At 39.5% G+C, this 20217-nt stretch overlaps 1 protein-coding gene across 1 annotated transcript in view; it reads left to right on the top strand.

Moving 5' to 3' along the window:
* RTEL1 (regulator of telomere elongation helicase 1) overlaps positions 1-19143 on the top strand; it is a gene marked incomplete in the record, with an annotated part of 4697248 nt that extends 4678105 nt beyond the window's left edge. Inside the window, 1 exon segment of the mRNA XM_044056976.1 lies at positions 18600-19143. Within this exon segment, the coding sequence (XP_043912911.1) occupies positions 18600-18692 (93 nt within the window).
* Between the last annotated feature and the right edge of the window lie 1074 nt (positions 19144-20217).

The following is a 20217-nucleotide window of genomic DNA, read 5'->3' as shown; positions in this document are numbered from 1 at the left end:
TTGAAAACTGCAAAATGAACAAAGGTAGAGTGCATAACAGTGAGTGTGTTTTCTCCTTACTTCCTAGTCCTGTGCAGTCTCATTTAGAAGTTCAGGGGAATCTGCTCAACAGCATTTTTTTTGCAGTGCTGACTTTTTTTAAGGAGCTAGTTTCATCAAAATGTCACTTGATATTTAACCATAGAGCCATTGAGAGTAGTATCTGTATAGTTGTAGTCAAAAACGGTCATCAGCTAAGCCCTTTATATGAGACCAACCCTGTTGTTTAAACTGTATGTAGCATAAGCTAACATTAACTATAAAATCTGCATTAACTATAACATCTAGCTTTTCCCATGCTAAGCAGGAAGGCTGTGGAAAGCTGTTCGAAATGTCTAAGACTGGCTAAAAGGTTAACTACACAACTACATTGATGAAATAAGGTCATGTAGAGACTTCCAAGATGCTGACTTTCAGTGACATCCTTGTGATGGCCAGAGCTTCTGGCTTAAATATATTCTAACATTCTAACTGGTAAAAGCAGAGTTGTGTGTCATAAGAGAGACATTTCAGCTTCTTGAGAAACTGCTGGCTTTCCTTAGTAGAAGTTTAAATGTTATGAATACTGCTGCAAGAGTATTTTCCTTGAAAATGATTGTAAACACTGAGTACACTCATCTAGCTACAGTGGATATAAAAAGTTTACACACCCCTGTTAAAATGCCATTTTTTTGTGATATAAAAAAATGAGACCACAATAAATCATTTCAGAACTTTTCCCACTTTTAATGTGGCCTATAATCTTTACAATTCAATTGAAAGTCTGTTAGTGGAAAAAATAAAAAAAAACATACAATAAGCTGGTTGCATAAGTGTGCACACCCTTAAACTAATACTTTGATGAGACACCTTTTGATTTAATTACAACAGTCTTCTTGGGCAGGAGTCTATCAGCATGGCACATCTTGACTTGGCAATATTTGCCCACTCTTCCTGCAAAAGCGCTCCAAATCTGTCAGATTGCAAGGGCATCTGTTATGCATAGCCCTCTTCAGGTCATCCCACAGATTTTCTATTGAATTTAGGTCTGAGCTCTGGCTGGGCCATTCCAAAACTTTAATTTTCTTCTGGTGAAGCCATTCTTTTGTTGATTTTGATGTATGCTTAGGGTCATTGTCCTGTCGAAAGGGGAAATTCCTCTTCATCTTCAGCTTTCTAGCAGACACATGAAGGTTTTGGGCCAAACGTGACTAGTATTTGGAACTGCTCATAATTCCCTCCACTTTGACTAAAGCCCAGTTCAAGCTGAAGAAAAGCTACCCCAAAGCATGATACTACCACCACCATGCTTCACCATGGGGATGGTGTTCTTTTGGTAATGCGAAGTGTTGTTTTTGAGCCAAACGTACCTTTTAGAATTGTGGCCAGAAAGTTCAACCTTGGTTTCATCAGACCATAACACATTTTTCCACATGCTTTTGGGAGACTTGATGTATTGTTTTGCAAATTTTAGCAGGGACTGGATGTTTTTTCTGTGTAAGAAAAGGCTTCCATCTTGCAGCCCTACTCCATAGCCCAGACATATGCAAAATACGGGAGATTGTTATAACATGTAGTACACAACCGGTACTTGCCAGAAATTTCTGCAGTGTTGCTTTAGGTTTCTTGGCAGCCTCCCTGACCAGTTTTTGTCTTGTCTTTTCATCTAATTGGAGGGATGTCTAATTCTTTACAACGTCACTGTTGTCCTATATTTACTCCACTTTTTGATGACTGTCTTCACATGTTATATCCAATGCTGTGGAAAATTTTTTGTACCCTTCGACTGACTGATGCCTATCAACAGTGAGATCCCTTTGATGCTTTGTAAGCTCTCTGCGAACTATGGCTTTTGCTGTAGAAGGCAATGAATAAATGTCAGGAAAATCCTATTAAGACAGCTGAACTTTATTTGGGGTTAATCAGAATTTCTTTAATTGATGGCAGGTGTGTACCCAAGAAGACTGAATGCTGTAATTATATCAAAAGGTGCTTCAACAAAGTATTAGTTTAAAGGTGTTTATACTTGCGCAACCAGCTTATTGTACATTTTTTATTTTTTATATTTTTCCCGTAACACAGGGGTTCCCAAAGTGCGCACCACAGCCGCGAACTAATAAGCTTAGTCACAAAATAAACCATGAACTAATAACCTTAGGTACTAAGCTTATTAGTTTGCAGTTTACTTTGCAACTGTACTAAAGGTTATTACGGTAAAGCAGCATGTTTACACAGTGATTCACCTCCTTGATATTTATATGACCATTCATTTTTCACCTATATCTCTACATAAGTGTACTGTCATTTTAACCTGCAGTTCCTTGACTCTACACATCTCATTCTGTACTCAAACTGCTGTTACTTACATAATGAAACAGATCTGTGTCAGACTGAACTCTGCTGTTGTAAACAGAGTGGGAAGAGCAGATTGTAGGACCAACCACCGTCAGTGATGTCAAAGGAGGTGGGACTTAAAGTCACTCAGTTTACTGACACCTACAAGAGTGCTCCCAATTAAGCAAAAAAGCAAAACTATGAAAAGAGCAGCGACTTTTCCTTCCTATTGCACAATTTTGATGCTGAATAAAGTTATATAACTAAAACTCGGCAAAAGAGCATCTCTGGACACGAAGGGTTGGAAGGAAACAAAGCAAAAGGACTACTGAAACAACGGAAGTGCTTCTGTATGGATCTCTAGGCATTAGTGCCATTTGCCTGACTTTTGTAACTGCCATTACACTGCACGTATTCACAGTTTGCATGCACAGATGGAAAAAGATGAAGCCAGTTCCTGGCATCAGTCATTGTTATCCTTTTGTCAGCAATGCTTTAATCTTTAAGGACAGTGGACAAGGTAAGTTCATTTTTTCCACCACTGGCTGTTGTTTTAAGAGACTGACAGCTGCAAAATAAGAAAACCAAAGAACTTCAACTATGGCCCTGTTGCAGTAACCTGAAACTCATTCTACTGTCAAGGAGCTATAGACAGCTGAATGATGTTTGAATCGTATTGTGTCAGACACCAGAGCGAGACTTCCTGTTTAAGTTGTTTTGTTAATGCTCATACGAAAAGGAGAACTCAGATTGTAATTAATCTTTTCTTTTTAGTTTACTTATTTGGGTTTTAAGTGAAATGAGCTCCATTAAAAGACTTAGAAAAACACAAAAACAAAACAAAAAGATTGCACTGCATTTACTTTTATAATCGTATATATATATATATATATATATATATATATATATATATATATATATATGGGTCTACTTTCATAGACCGAAGCGCCACGTCACCGACACCCGGAAGACCGAGACGGAACGACCGAACAGGTAGGTTACCGCAGCGAAATCCCGACGGCTGAGAGACCGACAACGGCAGAGTGTGAGCGCAATACGGTAAGTGTGCGAAAGTGAAAGATGTAGTATTGGGGAGCGGACAGGTAAGTGTACGATAGTGAGGGATATTAGGATAGGGTGTGGGAAAGGTGAGTGTGCGGTGCTGTCGGACTAAGGGTTCGGTGAGGTAAGTGTGTGGAAGTGGCGTAGAGCAGTGTAGGGTAGTGTTAAGTGTGTCAGGGTTAGAATGCGGGTGGAGTGAGTGTGCGATAGTGACGGGCTGAATGTTTTAGGGTGGGTTAAGTGAGTTAGGGTTAGGGTGCAGGTAGGGTAAGTGCGGTAGTGACTGTGTTGAGGTTTAGGGGTGGGTTAAGTGAGTTAGGGTTAGGGTGCAGGTAGGGTGAGTGTGCGATAGTGACGGTGTTGAGGTGTAGGGGTGTGTTAAGTGAGTTAGGGTTAGGGTGCGGGTTGGGTAAGTGTGCGGTAGTGTCGGACGTTAGGGTTAGGGTTTAGGTTAAGGTTAGTGGATATGTTGTTGTGTGCAATGTGTACTTGGCGTTTTTTGTGTCGGTGTTATGGTGTTCGGTATGTTGAGTTTGTTGGTGTGGTGTGTTTTCGGTTGTTTGGGGTCGGGAACATGTGTGTCGGCGATTCGTACGTTCGGTCTATGAAAGTAGACCCATATATATATATATATATATATATATATATATATATATATATATATATATATATATATATACACACACACTGTTTTGTCTCTCTAAAGTTTCCCAAAGTGGCAATACTGAACATTCTTTTAACAAGTTACCTAGACTCCACGCTAATTTACATACATTACATATGGTCATTTACTACAACAAGAAGAGCAGCTACCTCACAAGCTAAAATGTTCATGACCACACACGAGATCCTGGGACATCCCAACACTTGAAGTTTAATAATATATTTTGTCTAATGTTTTATTTAAAATAAGTGGTCCATAAATCCAAAACCTAAATCACGTAGGACTTTTTCAACATAACTTTAATCGCACTAGGGGTAGGGTTTTCAGTATGTCCCATTTGTAATGTTATACTTAATTTATAAAAGTTTCAGTTTGTAAGTTAGGTTCCTTACTATGTTAAAGCAATGACTGCATTTTATTTGTGACCGATGCCTAATTGGGTAGTTTGGGAGACAGTCACTTAAGACATTTGGCAGTGTGCCATAGAAGGTATATTTTATTGGCTTGGATGAATGTATCCAGTCCAAGATATTGTGCCTTGAAGTATTTTTGTTATACTGGTACTATAGTACAAGTATAATGGTACTTCTGCATTTCTAAAGTGTGAAATCAAAATACCATGTGGGGATAGTTCATACTTGTAAATCGCCTGCTTTTTGAACTATAATTATTCTATCAACTTTCTAAGTTTGTAAGAGCAATATTTAAAATCTGCCCCTGTTTGACCCTCCCATCATTTTAGGCTTTGTTTAGACTTTTTAAGTGGTTGAGAGGTATGGTGTGATTGGGAGAGTAAGAGTGATGTGTGAGTGAATGCAGGTATGAATCAGGAAGTGACTATGACTGTGTGAGAGATCGGAAAAGAGTGTGAGCGATGTGTGCGAGTAAATGTGTGCATGAATGCAAAAGAGACTGTGTGTGTGTGTGTGTGTGTGTGTGTGTGTGTGTGTGTGTGTGTGTGTGTGATGGGGGGAGAGAGTGAAGAGTGAGAGTGATCTAAGGTAGCAGCAGCAATGAGGTCTGTGCAAGTCTGGTCCATACCACGGGACACATAACTCTCACCCTCTTACATCAAGAAATCTGGACAAAGCCAAAAATAGTGGGTGTACAAAATCACAAAATAGGGACACTTTTAAGTAGTGCTCTCACAAGCTTAGAAAGTTGATAGAAATGCAGGTTTTGCATTAGCATGAATTTTCTGATGGGTATGAAGTATGAAACTCAAGTGTCTGTCATTATTTTATGACTTCAACCTCAGTGATCTGCCTGTGATTTGTCAATAAACAATTTTTGAGAAAAAAGACCAAAAATATGAGGCATAAATCTGGACATTCTGCAAAAATCTATACACTTGAGAGATATGACCGGCAGAACCAAATAATAGGGGCAGATTTTAAATATTGCTCTTATAAACTTAAAGATGTTCTTCGTGTTTCACTGTTGCAGTCATTATAGGTTCATAGGTAGGTACTAGGCTGTCGGCCCAAGGGCCTACGTAAGCCTAGCCAGCAAGGTTCTGTAGCTTACGCCACCCAAGAAAGTTATTTTCCTGTGCCACTGTCCAGCAGAGACATGGAAGTGATTCCCGGGGTGTATTTCCTATTTCCCATCCACTCATCAAGATTTTTCTTGAAGAGTGCTAATGAAGAACTTTGTTTGACATAGATGGGGAACTTGTTCCAGAGTATAGGAAGTCTCTGGGACAGGAATCCGTCCCTCCAGCGTGTCCTGTTTATTGTGGTGACAAGGTTTAAGTCCCTAGAGCGTGTAGCTCAGAGGGATTGGGATTTCTTTAGGTGTAGCATGTCCAACAGCTCTGGGTTGGACATAGCTTTATATGTTAGGCAGAGATCACCTTGGAGAAGGCGATATGCTACGGAGTAAAGCTGGAGTTGTTTGAGGCGGTCAGTGTAGGGCATTTGTTTGAGGCCAGTAATCCTCTTTGTGAGGTACTTCTGTGGCCTTTCCAGCTGCTGCAGATGTCTTGTGAGGTACATTCCAAAAGGGTCGTTGTACTCTATAATGGGTCTAATGAGTGACGAGTAGAGGGGAACAATGACCTCTTTTTTCCTGGATGAGAACTTTTTTATGATGAGGTGTGCCACGTAGAAGGACTTCCTGACTACTGTGGCGATGTGACTATCAAAGGAGAAACTACTGTCCACCTGGATCCCAAGGTCTCTTATCACGCATTCGGTGTTAAGTAGATTGCTGCCTATGTGGTAGTTCATGGGTACAGAGTTTTTACTAAAGGAGATGACATTGCACTTTTTGGCATTGAGCTTGAGGCCATGGCTCTGACACCAGGCATCTGTCTCAGTGAGGCCCTTCTGTAGGATGCCCACATCATTTGGGGACTTGACTATGGCTCCTAGTTTTCAGTCATCTGTGAACTTTGTTAGCCAGAGGCCTTCTGTGTTAGCCTGTACTTCAGAGAAGTAGATACCAAACAGGAGAGGTCCCAGGACGGAACCCTGTGGTACTCCACTTGTCACTGCTTTGAAGTCAGATTTGGAGTCTGCAACTTTTACAGTATGGGTTCTGTCAATGAGCCAGTTGGCAACCCATCTTGTGACGTAGGGATTTATACCTAGTTTAGTGAGTTTAGCTATAATTCCAGCATGGGGGATGGTGTTGAAAGCCTTGCCAAGGTCAAGATAGGCTGTGTGAACCACCTTACCCTCATCCATGGCTTTGGTGACTGCCTCAAAGAAGTCAATCAGGTTCAGGAGGCATGATCTGTCTTTCACAAACCTGAACTGGGTGGGATCCAGAGTTTGGAGGTTACCAATGTCTTTGTTTATGAGTTCCATGATGATATGATCCATGGCCTTGCAGACCAGGCTCGTCAGGCTAATAGGTCGATAATTCCCGGAGTCAGTGGTGGCTCCCCCCTTTGTGGAGTGGGATAACTGTTGCTGTGCACCATTCAGTGGGCACAAAGCCTGCTGTGAGGCTATTATTGAACATGGTGCTTAAGTGGGGAGCCAGTTCGTTCTGAAGTTTGTGTAAAATGCAGCCTGGGATGTTGTCCGGTCCCATGGATGCTGTGTTTTTGACTTTAGAGAGTGCAGCTTTTACCTGCATAGTTGTGATTACAGGGACTCTTCATTCTTCCTGTATAGACATGGGCCCTTTAGGGGGTGAGAGGGGGGTAAAGTTAGCACTGAACTGATCTGTCAGGATGTTGGCAATATTAGTTGGTTCTGTAATTTCCGTGCCTTTGTGCTGTAACTCAGAGCAGATCTGGGTGTTGCCATCTAGATTCTTGACATAGCTATAGAATGCTTTGTGGTCGTCCTTGGATTTAGTGGCAATTTTTTTTTCGTAGCTAGCTTTGGAGGATCTTATAAGGGATCTCAGCTTCTTGCTAAGGCTGACCAGGGAGCTCCTCCACAGTTTCTTCCTTCTGTTGTACAGTTTGTTTATGGCAGGGGACCACCAGATTTGCTTCGTTTTTTTGGAGGGTAGCGTCTTGGTTCTGTTTGGGGTAGCATGATCCATGCACTCGTGTAAGTGCTTATAGAGTGCATTCGTGTAGGATTCAGCAGTTATAACTGTATTGTCCATCTGCATGGATGTCATGAAGTTCACCACTTCTGTCTTAAGAAGCATGAAGTTGGCTTTGGCGAAATCTTTTACTGTGGTTTCCTTAATGGGTTATCTGCTTGCAGTAGCCCTCAGTCGGCCTGATTAACAAAGTCTTGGGTCCTGCGTCGGTTGCTGTCCCTTCTTCCATGACATCAGGTCATCAGGGGGTATAAAACATGCAGCCGACGCCATTACATCAGTCTTTGTTGCTGTGCGGTGCCCAAAGCAGAAGCAGTTCGCAAGTGCAGGTCGGCCGACTCCTGAAATTTTCGTTTTCGAGTTTCAGAACTGAAGTATTCAACTAAAGCTAAGTACCCCGTTGGGGAAACTTTTTCTTGCTCCTTACCGATGTCAGTAAAAGTTAATAATCGCATTAGTTGTAGAAAGCAAATACCTCACAAAGATTTTCATTCGTACTGTATGCCTTGCCTAGGCCCGGACCACGATGTACCTTGCTGTTGGGTTTGTGCTTTATTTAATCAGCACACTATCTGTCGTCTGTATATTTTCGCTTCTAAATATTTTGGTTCTCTGTTTAATTATCCAAAAATGTCGTCAGTTAGCCATACGACCACCAGGATTCCAAAAAAACGCAAAGATAAAGACAGAGACAGGCCACAGAGGTCCAGAGCTGCTGACGACACTTCTCCTAAGCCAGTCACCAGTTCGCCGATACTCAGTGAGGCGCTTTCGCAGCCCCTGATACCCGCTACATTTGACTCACAGGCCTCTACTGAGACCCATTCGGAGTCCGGTATGCCGTGAGATGCTTCAACTATGGAACCTGCGGATGTCTCTACCTTGGATGGGTCCGGAGCCGCTGTGCTGGCACCGGCTTTGGAGGGTGTATTCAGGCCTACGGACTTGTATATTAAACCAACACCTCCTTCTTCATTTAGACCAAAATCTCGAACCATGCTTAAGAAACCGACGCCCAGGCCGTATGCTCAGTCCTCTATGCCTAAAAAACAAATAAGAATGGCTGAAGATCTTATAACTCTAATCAAGGGAAGCCAACCTCCCCCTTCTAAAAGAGCTAGGACTGAAGTTGTTTATGAATCTTCTGAACAGGATTCTGATTTTTCTGATGATCTGGATTTGCCCCTATCTACTTATGACGATTCTGATGCAGAGGACTCTATTCCCTCTCCTTCCCCTCCAGAGGATTTTTTTTTTTTTTGGAGAAACCTTACATACTCTAAGGGAGCATTTCCACTGGGAAAGCCAGGATTTTTCTGATTCAAAAAACAGGCTTAGGGATTTCTTACTCCTGCCTCATCATAGGCCTTTAGCTATACCGCCTGTAAAAGACATTGTTGAGGATGCCTTTTCAAAATCTAGTTTGGCCCCTGATTCTTTGCCTCCTGCTCCTAGAAAACCTGACGGATATTACAGGGTTCCTAATTCTCACGTTCCTTTTTAAAAATCTTATTGCAGATCCAGAGATTATTTCACAGGGACCCAAGGGCATTAAGGCGTCTACTGCTAAAAATCCTACCCCCTCTGATAGAGACTCCAGAGCACTGGATAGATGGGGTAAGAAAGTTTACACTTCTGCAACCTTGGCCATTAGGGCTTTAAACTGCTAGTTTCATATGTTAAAGTATCAACAATAAGCAATTGGATTGCTTAAACAGAAAATTATGTTGATTCCTGACTGTGCTGAAAGTAAAGAATTACAGGATTTAATGCAATGTGCTGAACATTGGAAAACATACTTTGCAATGTGGATTTGACTGATTAGAGGCATCTTGCAGGGCTGCTGTTACTGGGTCTGTGCTCAGAAGGCATTCTTGGCTTAAGGAGCAATTTTTGCCTGATCATGTTAAAGCTAAATTGTTGGATGCTCCCTTAAATCAGGATCGCCTGTTTGGCAACAAGGCTGAGGAAGATCTTAAAAAGATGGAAGATGAAGCTAAATGTATGCAAACTGTTAAAGATTTCTTACAAGTTCAGCCTCCTATATTTAGTAGGCACTGGCCCTCTAAAAATTGGTCCTTTCCAGCCCCTTCCAGGTCTTCTCAAGCCAAACCCAGACACAGCAGAAACCCCAGGTTTCAGTCCCAAGGGACACACAAGACTAGGCAGTGGAGGATTTCCGCACCCAAATCTGGGAGTAGTAAGACTCCCCCCTATGGAAAAACTGTCTCAGTGACTTGCTTTTAAAACTTCCAAGCACTTCCCTACTGAATGCTCCTTTAGGCAGAAAGATTGGTCTGCAGACCAAATACTGGGAAGTCATAACCCAGGACAAATGGGTTTTAAATATAGTGACCCAAGGATACAGATTTCATTTCCACACGTTACCAACAACAAGCGGGTGGCCAGATCTCCCCCCAAATCAGTGGGCAGAGGCCCAAAATCAAGTACTCTCTCTCTCTTAAACATGGCAATACATGGCGTCCTATCCTGGACCTTTCTATTTTAAACACCTTTCTGGTGATTCCAAAATTCAAAATGCTGACTCTTCACCAGCTGCTTCCTATGCTAGGCAAGGATGCATGGTTGGCAACGCTAGACTTAAAAGAAGCATACCTGCACATCCCTATCGGGGAGTCTTGCAGAAGATACCTACACTTCAAAGCAGGCTGCATGCACTATCAGCTCTCTGCACTGCCCTTTGGCTTATCTACTGCACCCAGGGTATTGACAAAGTGCCTAGCTCCAGTCATTGCATTCTGCAGGCAAGGAAATATTCAAATATCACTAATAACCAAATTCCACCACAGAAATCAAAAAAAGATGCGATCCAGTAAACAATAAAGGAGATCTTCAGTAATTTCACACGATACTGCCTCAAAATCACCCAAAAGTTTATTGAATAATCCACAAAGTAGTAAAGAACCACTGAACTAAAGAAATTGTTGTATAAAATTCATATAAAATTCATGGATTGAGCGCTTTCGTCTCCAAATCGGAGACTTCATCAGAATCCGTGAAATAAAACAAACCACTCTTTTTATACATAAGACACTAATTAACCAGGATCTTTTGGAATTGAATAATTACCTATCTTAAAGGGCCAATAAGTTACTAATGTCTTTAAATACATCACAGTACAAAAAGCATCACTATAAGAAAGCAAACCGAGGTTACTAAATAAAATACCATAGTACTGCGTAAAAGTACATTGTAGTAAAATGAAATAAAAACTATGTATATAAATTTATATGCTAAAACCATGTATAAATGTTTTGTATATAAGTAAATAGTAAAGAATGATGAATAAGTAAATAAATAGTAATTTATGATAATACATAAAATCTAACTAAGAAAATATAATATATCAATATTTATGGATATAAAAAATGTATATAATAAATATAATAATAAATTAGTATGTATGTATATAAAAAGTACATATATGTATATGTAATATGTAATTTAATGATAATCGTGAATGTAAAAGTACAAGGAACATATAAATAAATAAATGAATAAAATTACTTGTCACTGTAACCATTCATATTAATGTTTATGTTTTTTTGGGTCTGCTGCAAACATTTTCAATGCTGGGGTGATGGAGATGTGATCATTTAGACACTTCCCACAACAAGAATCCAATCTGAGTTGCCACATCATTTCTTTAAACTCTAGTTGCATTTCCCAATCTCCACCCCTGTCAGGACACTTGACCACCTCTATAACCCAGAATTTAAAATCAGCTGTTTTACAAATTAACACGTGTCTATACAAAGCGTTATTTTCATTTTGTTTGTTAATATCCCTCACGTTTTCATAAATTCTGGATCTTAAGTGCCTTTCAGTTTTACCCACATAATAACTCCAACAGACTTTGCAATATGCAAGGTACACCACTCCTTTAGTATAACAGCTACTGTAATCCTTGGCTATTAAATTCATTCTAAGACTGGGTAGTCTTAACTCTTTTTGTCCAGATATAAATGCACACTGTGTGCACCTACCACACTTGAAAGTCCCACATTTTCTACCGGTACTTTGGATGTTGACCTTTTTTCTCTCTAATATATTCTTAATATTCATATTCCTTCTGTAACTATAATGTATATCCATTTTAAATACATCAGTTTTAATCGACATGTCCATAAACATCTCCCAAGTCTCATTAATACATCTTCTTAACCAACCTATTCCCTGATGGTATGTAAGGGTAAGGTATGGCATTCCATTAAAACTGTTTTTATTTTTATTTTTATTACTATAACTATTCATATTGCCATTGACAGTGTTGTCTTCCGACCCATTCTCATTGCTACTATTCATATTAGTGTTTATGTTCTTAACTAAAAGGGGGGGTATACTTTCTATCATTACATCTTCCTTTTTGTATTTGGTTAATTACACCACATATTAATTCTGGGGGGTACCCTCTCTCCTGGAACAATTTGCCAACATGTTCAATCTCTTCAATAAATTCTTTATCATCAGAGATCATTCTTGCCATTCTAATCATTTGTCCCTTTAAAATGTTCCTTTTAAGTACATATGAATGGTCACTGTCAAAATGTAAATAAGCGTTGGAAAAATGTTTTTTCCTATAAATATTAGATTTAAAACACTTATTTGAATAATCCTTGTCCATCCTCACATCCAAATAATGTATAAAATCTAATCTAATTTCATTTGTAAATTCTAAAAAGGTGGTAGTTTGGTTAATATATTTCACAAATTCATCAATCTTCCTAACTGGCCCATTCCATACAACAAAAATGTCATCCAAAAATCTATAGTATTTGGCCAAATACATATAGTAGTCGGATGAAAAAATATATCTAATCTCCCAGCACAACATAATAATATTCACATATATCGGCGCACAGACAGAGCCCATTGCTACCCCCTCTTTTTGATGAAAATATTCCCCCTGAAAATAAAGGGAGTTATATTTTAAGACTAACTCCATATTTTCAAGTACCAACTTGAATTTGTCATTATTTAAAAAATTAATTTCCAATAACGTCCTCGAACCATACCATCCCCAATTCTTGGGGTATAACTGAAAACAAGTCCTTGACATCAGTGGTAATGAAAATGCTATTGTCACTGTATGGGCACCCACCCATCTTCATCAAAAAATCCCATGAATCAACTAAAATGTGACAGTATTTTTCATAAAACATTTTTAGCTTAAAATCAACATACACTGCCAAAGGTTGGGTTTTGGATCCTTGAGATGAAACAATGGGTGTCATAGGGGGGTCGTCTATAGACTTGTGGACCTTGGGTATACCAAAAATACCCGGTATCACCGGTTTGTGAACTTTAAGGAAATTATACAAATCAAGGTTAATCAACCCCTGCATCAAATTGTCGTCCAATATAATATCGATCTGTCTATATGATATGTATATTTCATTCTTTGAGACTCTATTATATTTGGTCTCATCATCTAAAATGTCCATCATTTTTGTAGTATAATCCCATTGGTCCATAAGCACGACACCCCCACCCTTATCCGGTTTCATGACTCTAATTTTTTTCATTACCACTGAGCTCCTTTAGCAATTTAAGTTCAACTTCTGTTAAATTACTCCCCGTGTGTTTGTTAAATTGGTAAGACATACGAATTCTATTGGTTACACATTTCTCAAAATTCAAGATTTCATGGTGCAAAGGGGGATTGAATGTGCTTGTTCTCTTGAGTGTTGTATCTTTACTTAAACAATTCCTGTCCTTGTATATATGCATAAAATTCAATTTTCTAGTAAATAATTTAATGTCCAATAAAATATTTTCAATATTCGGAATTTTCTTGGGTACAAAGGTGAAACCTTTGATAAATAAATAAATTAAAATATTCATCATTGATTTGTAAGTCAGTATAATTAAAAATGTTAAAATTCTTACTAGTTAAAATAATTTTAGTGTTCTGTCTTACTACATCTAAATTTACCTCAGTTCCAATTTCATAAACCGTAAAATCACTTATGGGTCCTTCATTTATTATCTGTTGGACCTCCCCCGTATTGAATATTGCTGTTCCCCATCGCCTGCACATAGGTGGGTTGTTGAACCCGATTCCGTAATCTCTCCGATCTTCTGGGTTCCTCTAAAGGGATATCATTATCTTTTTGATGGTTGGTACTATCCCCACACTCTGTATAAAATTGCTCCCCCTCATGCAGGTCACCCTCAAACCGCCCATGTTGCTGTTGATCCCCTCCAAAATAGTCCTGCTCATATCTTTCCCTTTTGTCAACCCCATAAGCTTGTGTGGGGTATCTACTGTAATATCTACCCTTCCAGTTCCTCCTATTGTTTAAGTTATTTTTGTAATCACTGTAGTGTCTATTGTAATTACCATCCTTATTAGATAAAACACTGTATGCTATACCCTTTTCATATTCAGTCAAATCTCTTTCCAACTTCAACTGTTTTCTGCTAATGTTAGTGGTGTAGTCAACATCCTGTAACACTCTCAAATAAACATTTTTGTGTTCATTAACTGAAAATAGCAGGTCAGAACTAATACGTTCATGCAAAACATCAATTTCATTTTTAAGAACTTCCATCCTTTTACTATTCCATTTAATAATTTCTTTCAAAATCGCTAACCCACAGTTGTTTAAAATGTCACAAATAATTTTTAAAAAGTCTTTATCATCATTGGCGTTGTTGGGAAATTTGTTGAGCCTTAACCCCTTGGGTACAATTCTCTCATCCACACACTTCTCAAAATACCAATTCTCAATAACCAAAGCTTTGTACTTGTTTAATTTAATTTTAAATGTCTTACACAAGTCCTTATAGGTAGTACCTCCGCCATTCTTGTTCCTGGTGTCTCGATGGTTAATGTTAAACGAGCGGTTGAACCAAGTCTGAAAATCCAAGTTTTTGTATTTATCTGGTATCTCCTGCCGTTCAAAATCATTAGTACCATTGCATCTGTTTTGCGAAACGCCATTAGCAAATCTATACCCAAATTCAGGTATCTGCTCCCTTACTCCTCGATCTCCTCCAGTGTCTGACGTCATCATATTTGCGCCTGTCCGCTTGGGACTACCCTGTGCACACGGAATGCCAGTGTCAGACCCATTGGGTGCTGGGTCATTTTGAGAATGGGTTTGGATAACCCTAATAAGCTCGGATAAAAGACTGTTACTGTCCATTCTGAGACTCCCCGTTTCCGATTCGCAAAAACACAAAACAAAAATCACTAATAACCAAATTCCACCACAAAAATCCAAAAAAAGATGCGATTCGGTAAACAATAAAGGAGATCTTCAGTAATTTCACACGATACTGCCTCATAATCACCCAAAAGTTTATTGAATAATCCACAAAGTAGTAAAGAACCACTGAACTAAAGAAATTGTTGTATAAAATTCATATAAAATTCATGGATTGAGCGCTTTCGTCTCCAAATCAGAGACTTCATCAGAATCCATGAAATAAAACAAACCACTCTTTTTATACATAAGACACTAATTAACCAGGATCTTTTGGAATTGAATAATTACCTATCTTAAAGGGCCAATAAGTTACTAATGCCTTTAAATACATCACAGTACAAAAAGTATCACTATAATATTCAAATAGACCCATACTTGGACGATTGTCTAATTCAGGCAGAAAGCAAGGACATTCTTTTGAATCATCTGGCCTTTGTTCAAAGGGAACTGACTTGTCTGGGGTTCACCATAAACAAAAAGAAATCACACCTGGTACCCTGTCAACAAATTATATTCCTGGGAGCAAGCTTGAATACAACTTTCCAAATGACATTCCTCACGCCAGAGAAACGGATTCATTTGACAACTTACTTCAAACAAGTGGCCACAAAAACCCAGATATCTGCAAGGCAAATATTGCAAGCCTTGGGGTTCATGGCCTCCTGCATTCTTCTAATTCCATATGCAAGGCTGCATATGAAGAAACTACAGTGGTATCTCAAAAGCCGATGGTGTCAACATTCACAGGATCTAGAAGCAAGGATTCCTATCATACCTTGCCTACGCCTAGAGTTCCTTTGGTGGGCAGAGGCCTGCCACCAAAACAGGGGACTACCATTCACATTACCCCCTGCCGCCCAAATCTTAGCAACAGACACATCAGACTATGCATGGGGGGGGGGCTCACCTAGCAGGGAAGTGCATTCAGGGGAAATGGAACCAAGTGAATTGCACCTGCACATAAATCAAAAGGAAATGTTAGCTGTACAGAATGCTCTGACAGCCTTCAAGGACCACATTCTTCCAGGACAACTAATGGTAAAGACGGACAACACCACTGTCATGTGGTACATAAGCAAGCGGGGGGGGGGGTACACATTCTTATTCCCTCTGCAGACTAGCCATGACAATGTGGAACGCAGCCTTGAGCTACCAAGTGAATCTACAAGCTCAATTCCTGCCAGGAAAACTAAATGCACTGGCAGACAGACTAAGCAGAAACCTCATGGACCCACATGAGTGGAAACTGGAACCAAGGATTTTCAACATGTTGACAAGCAAATGGGGGAGCCCAGATATAGACCTGTTTGCCTCCCCCCAAAACCATCAGCTGGACAAATGTTGCACAAGGATTCCCCACAAGCTAGCTTGGAAAGTGGGTGCTGTATCCTTCAGCTGGAAAAACCTGTCAGTTTATGCCTTTCCTCCTCTGCCTCTGCTCTCCAAGGTACTACTAAAGATCAAACAGGACAAGCCAAGGACGATTTTAATTGCACCAGACTGGCCTCGCCAACACTGGTACCCACTCTTGTGCAATGTGTCACGCTTGGCTCCATGGCACCTGCCTCAGACTCCTTCCCTGTTGTCTCAGCAGGAGAACCACATTCTGCACCCTCAGCTGCAAACCCTGAACCTAGCAGCCTGGTTAATTACCTAATATCTCCTTTACCATCCCTCTGTAAATCAGTGATGGATATCATTTTAGAGGCAAGGAGGCCTAGTACTAGAAAACTTATGCTGCAAAATGGGAAACATTATGTGCCTGGAACCAGTCTCAAGGAATGAATGCAACAGTGCCCAGTTTACCTCAGATTCTACAATACTTGACTGAGATGCTTCACAAGGGCTTGTCCTTTTCCTCCATCAAACTTCATGCCTCAGCCATTTCAGCTCATTATAGCATAGAGCCTCCCCTCTTCCCTCACCCACTGCTCAAGCAGTTCCTCTGAGGGGCCAAAAATTTAAGGCCACCCAGGAGAGCTCCAATTCCAGCCTGGGATCTTAGCTTTGTCTTGGAGAAACTCTCCCTTCCTCCTTTCAAGCCAGCTGCTCCTGCAGATTTAAAATTTCTTTCCTGGAAAACAGCTTTCCTTTTAGCAATCACTTCTGCAAGAAGGGTATCTGAATTACAGGCCTTTATGGCAGTGGAACCTTTCATCATCTTTCATGCAGACAGGGTGCCCCTCAGAACCAATCCCTCCTTCATGCCCAAGGTGGTATCCAGTGTGGCTCTTAAACAGTCCATTCATTTGCTACCTTCTTTCCTAACCCACAGAACAAAAGGGAATGGATACTGCACTCTTTGCATGTGCACAGACAGCTTAGATTCTACTTGGACAGGACTAAACCTCAAAGGAAATCTGAACAACTGCTGGTGGCATTTGCTGCAGGGACAGAGGGGAAAGCTATTTCAAAACAAACCATTTCAAAATGGATAGGTCACTGCATTCATTTTTGCTATAAGCACCATGGAAAACCTATCTCACAGGGCATCAGACCCCATTCAACCAGGGCTGCATCTACCTCTACAGCCTTTCTCAGGGGCGTCCCTACTAGGGATATCCTAGAAGCTTCTACCTGGAGTTCTGTACATACTTTCACCAAGCATTATCATTTGCCAATTTTCTCTAAATCCAGAGCTGGTTTTGCCACTGCAGTCTTGCAGGGCCTAATAGCTGGTCCTAATTCTATTTAAATTCCTCCTCCCAACCTTAGTTTTAGGAGTCTACTCAAATGTAATGCCTGCAACAGTGAAACATGAAGAACATAGTACAGTTGTGTACAATTACCATAAATGTAGATGTTCGAGTGTATTCACTGTTGCAGTCCTGGTTACCCTCCCCCCAGCCCCCTTTTCTCTTTTGGCTATACATCTACTCTCACTTACTATCCTCTAAAAGCTTTTTGGTGTATTTGCTTTTTTGTTAAAGGTATATCCTTGTATTTATAGATTTAATTGCTTCCCATTATTGGGGGTACCTGACATCTGGGGCAAGAAAAACTGATGTAATGACATCGGCTGCATGTTTTACACTCCTGACGACCAGACATCATGGAAGAAGGGACAACAACTGATGCAGGACCCAAGACTTTGTTAATCAGGCCGACTGAGGGCTACTGAAAGCAGATAACCCAAATGTAATTACTGCAACAGGGAATACACTCGAACATCTACATTTATGGTAGGTGTACACAACTGCACTTTAATAAGGTTGCCATTAGGTTTGCTTAGCTCTCAACCATAGTAGATCAGTGTTATGCTGTTAAGCAGAATGTACACTTTTTTTTTTTTTTGGTAATTGTCTTTTTATTATACTTTTGAGCTCTTCTCCCCAGGTCTCCTAATCCAGTCGGGCAGCCTCATTAAACAAATGTCAAATAAATAAATGAAATATGCACTTTATGCGTGCCACGGGGGCTTGGGAAAACCTGGATTCAGCAAGGGAGCCTTGAAGCGAAAAAGTTTGGGAACCACTGCCCTAACAGATTTGTTTGTTTTTCAATTGAATTGTACAGGTTATAGGTCACATTAAAGGTGAAAAGGTTTTGAAATGATTTATTCTGGTGTCATTATTTTTATTATATCACAAAAACCTGGCATTTTAACAGGTGTGTATAAACTTTTTATATCCAATGTATATCTTACAACTGCAAAAAGGCAAGTTGTATTGTCTGTCTTTTCATGAGGAAGGGTTTTGTAATACAACAGTTGTACATCTTCGGCTTAAATGAAACATTGCAACTGGTTAAAATTGTTCTTTGTTTTACAATTGCAGGAAGTTAGCAAGTGCCCAAAGTGCCAAGCTGCCACCAAGAAAAGGCATCTTTTTCAGGTGTTCTTCACAGGAAGGAATCAAAACATTGTGTAACACACATTGTGCAATGCTGGACACAGAAGCACGGTCAATGAAACAGGATTCCTGTATGTTGTCAGTCTTGACATTTGACAATTTAAACCATGACGTCTGGTATCTTCATTGTTGTTATGGAGTCAGAGTATTTTAACACACAGTCAAATATTTATCTTGAGCCCCATGTTTATCCTATGGATGCTGTAAAACAGTGTGTGTTTTTTTCAAATAGATGCATTCAAATGGGAGGGATTAAAGAAAATGGCTAAGCTATAGATGAATTACAATATAACTGGAGAAAAAGTACCTTATTTATCTTCACACATTCATACTGGTAGATTTGTAGCTTTCCTTCATTTCTTGTATAGCCAATTCTTTGTGCTTTACATATTTTATATATAACAGTAAATAGTACTAGGACATAATGATCCGTTAAAATTGTGTATGAAAATAAAATTTGTAAACTCTTTATTGTCTTTGCTTAATGTTTCCTTTAGCATTTACATAAAGGCTAGAGTTTTGTACAGACTATTTTACAAGTTTGCTTAAACTGCATTGTGTGCCTGAGATGAAACTAAAATGCAATTTAATTTCAAATCTACAGACAAGTATGCAAGGCTGTGGCTTGGCTAAGGATGTCATATTTGAAGCAAAGAAGGATACAAAGCCTTTTTGAATGTTTCTTGGATCACCAATTTTGTTCTTGGCCAAAGTGCATTCTGTGTGGCAGCTACATATCTTCACTGTGCCTGTGTGGGTTTCTGCATAGCTCTTCAGTTTTCTGACTAATTCTAAAGACTTGCCTTCGTGGAAGTGATCATCTCCCAAATTGCCAGTATGTGTGCAATGTCCCATGCACCATTGTGTTTATATCCTGTGACAGGTCAGTGCCCCTTTCAAGTTTAGTTTCACTGCCCAGCACCTACTGAGTGCCATTAGAGGTTCTGATTCCCCAATGACACAATATTTGATTAATCAAGTAACTGGAGAATGAATGGATTGATGCATTTTTCTAATGTCATCTTTCATTCAGTAAAGATTTTACAGAAGCAAAGAACTAAGCAACAAATAATTAACTGTTTAAACAGAACTTGTTAAAATATATTTCTAGGTTTTTCAGCTTTACTGAATCAGTGCAATTTTTGAATTTGCTGTACTTGTTATATATGCAGAATTTATTTGCTGTCTGAGAATGTGTACTTTATATTTCCTAATCTCCACAACACAGGACTGTACCTTATTCATACCCACAGTGGTATTCTGTAGGTGAAATTATTATTATTTTATTCAACAAAAAAAGCAATTACGTCTGGAAGTTCAACATACCTTTTTATCTTACAGAAAGTATATGTTTCAGATCAGTGGTATCCTGTGCAAGATGTACTTCTGCAACAAAAAATGGAACTCCAAACACCAAGTAATATATCATCACATGTTTTAAAGCTAAATAACAGCATATTTTAATAATAATTTCCAATGGTTCTTATAATGTTATGGCATAATGAATTTACTATATAGTTTAAATGATTATTTTCTGTATATG

Source organism: Protopterus annectens, chromosome 14.part0 (genome assembly GCF_019279795.1).
Source record: "Protopterus annectens isolate FY-2018-M chromosome 14.part0, PAN1.0, whole genome shotgun sequence".
Taxonomy (NCBI): domain Eukaryota; kingdom Metazoa; phylum Chordata; order Ceratodontiformes; family Protopteridae; genus Protopterus; species Protopterus annectens.
Note: the sequence above shows the minus strand (reverse complement) of the source record. Positions and strands in the feature narration are given on the sequence as shown.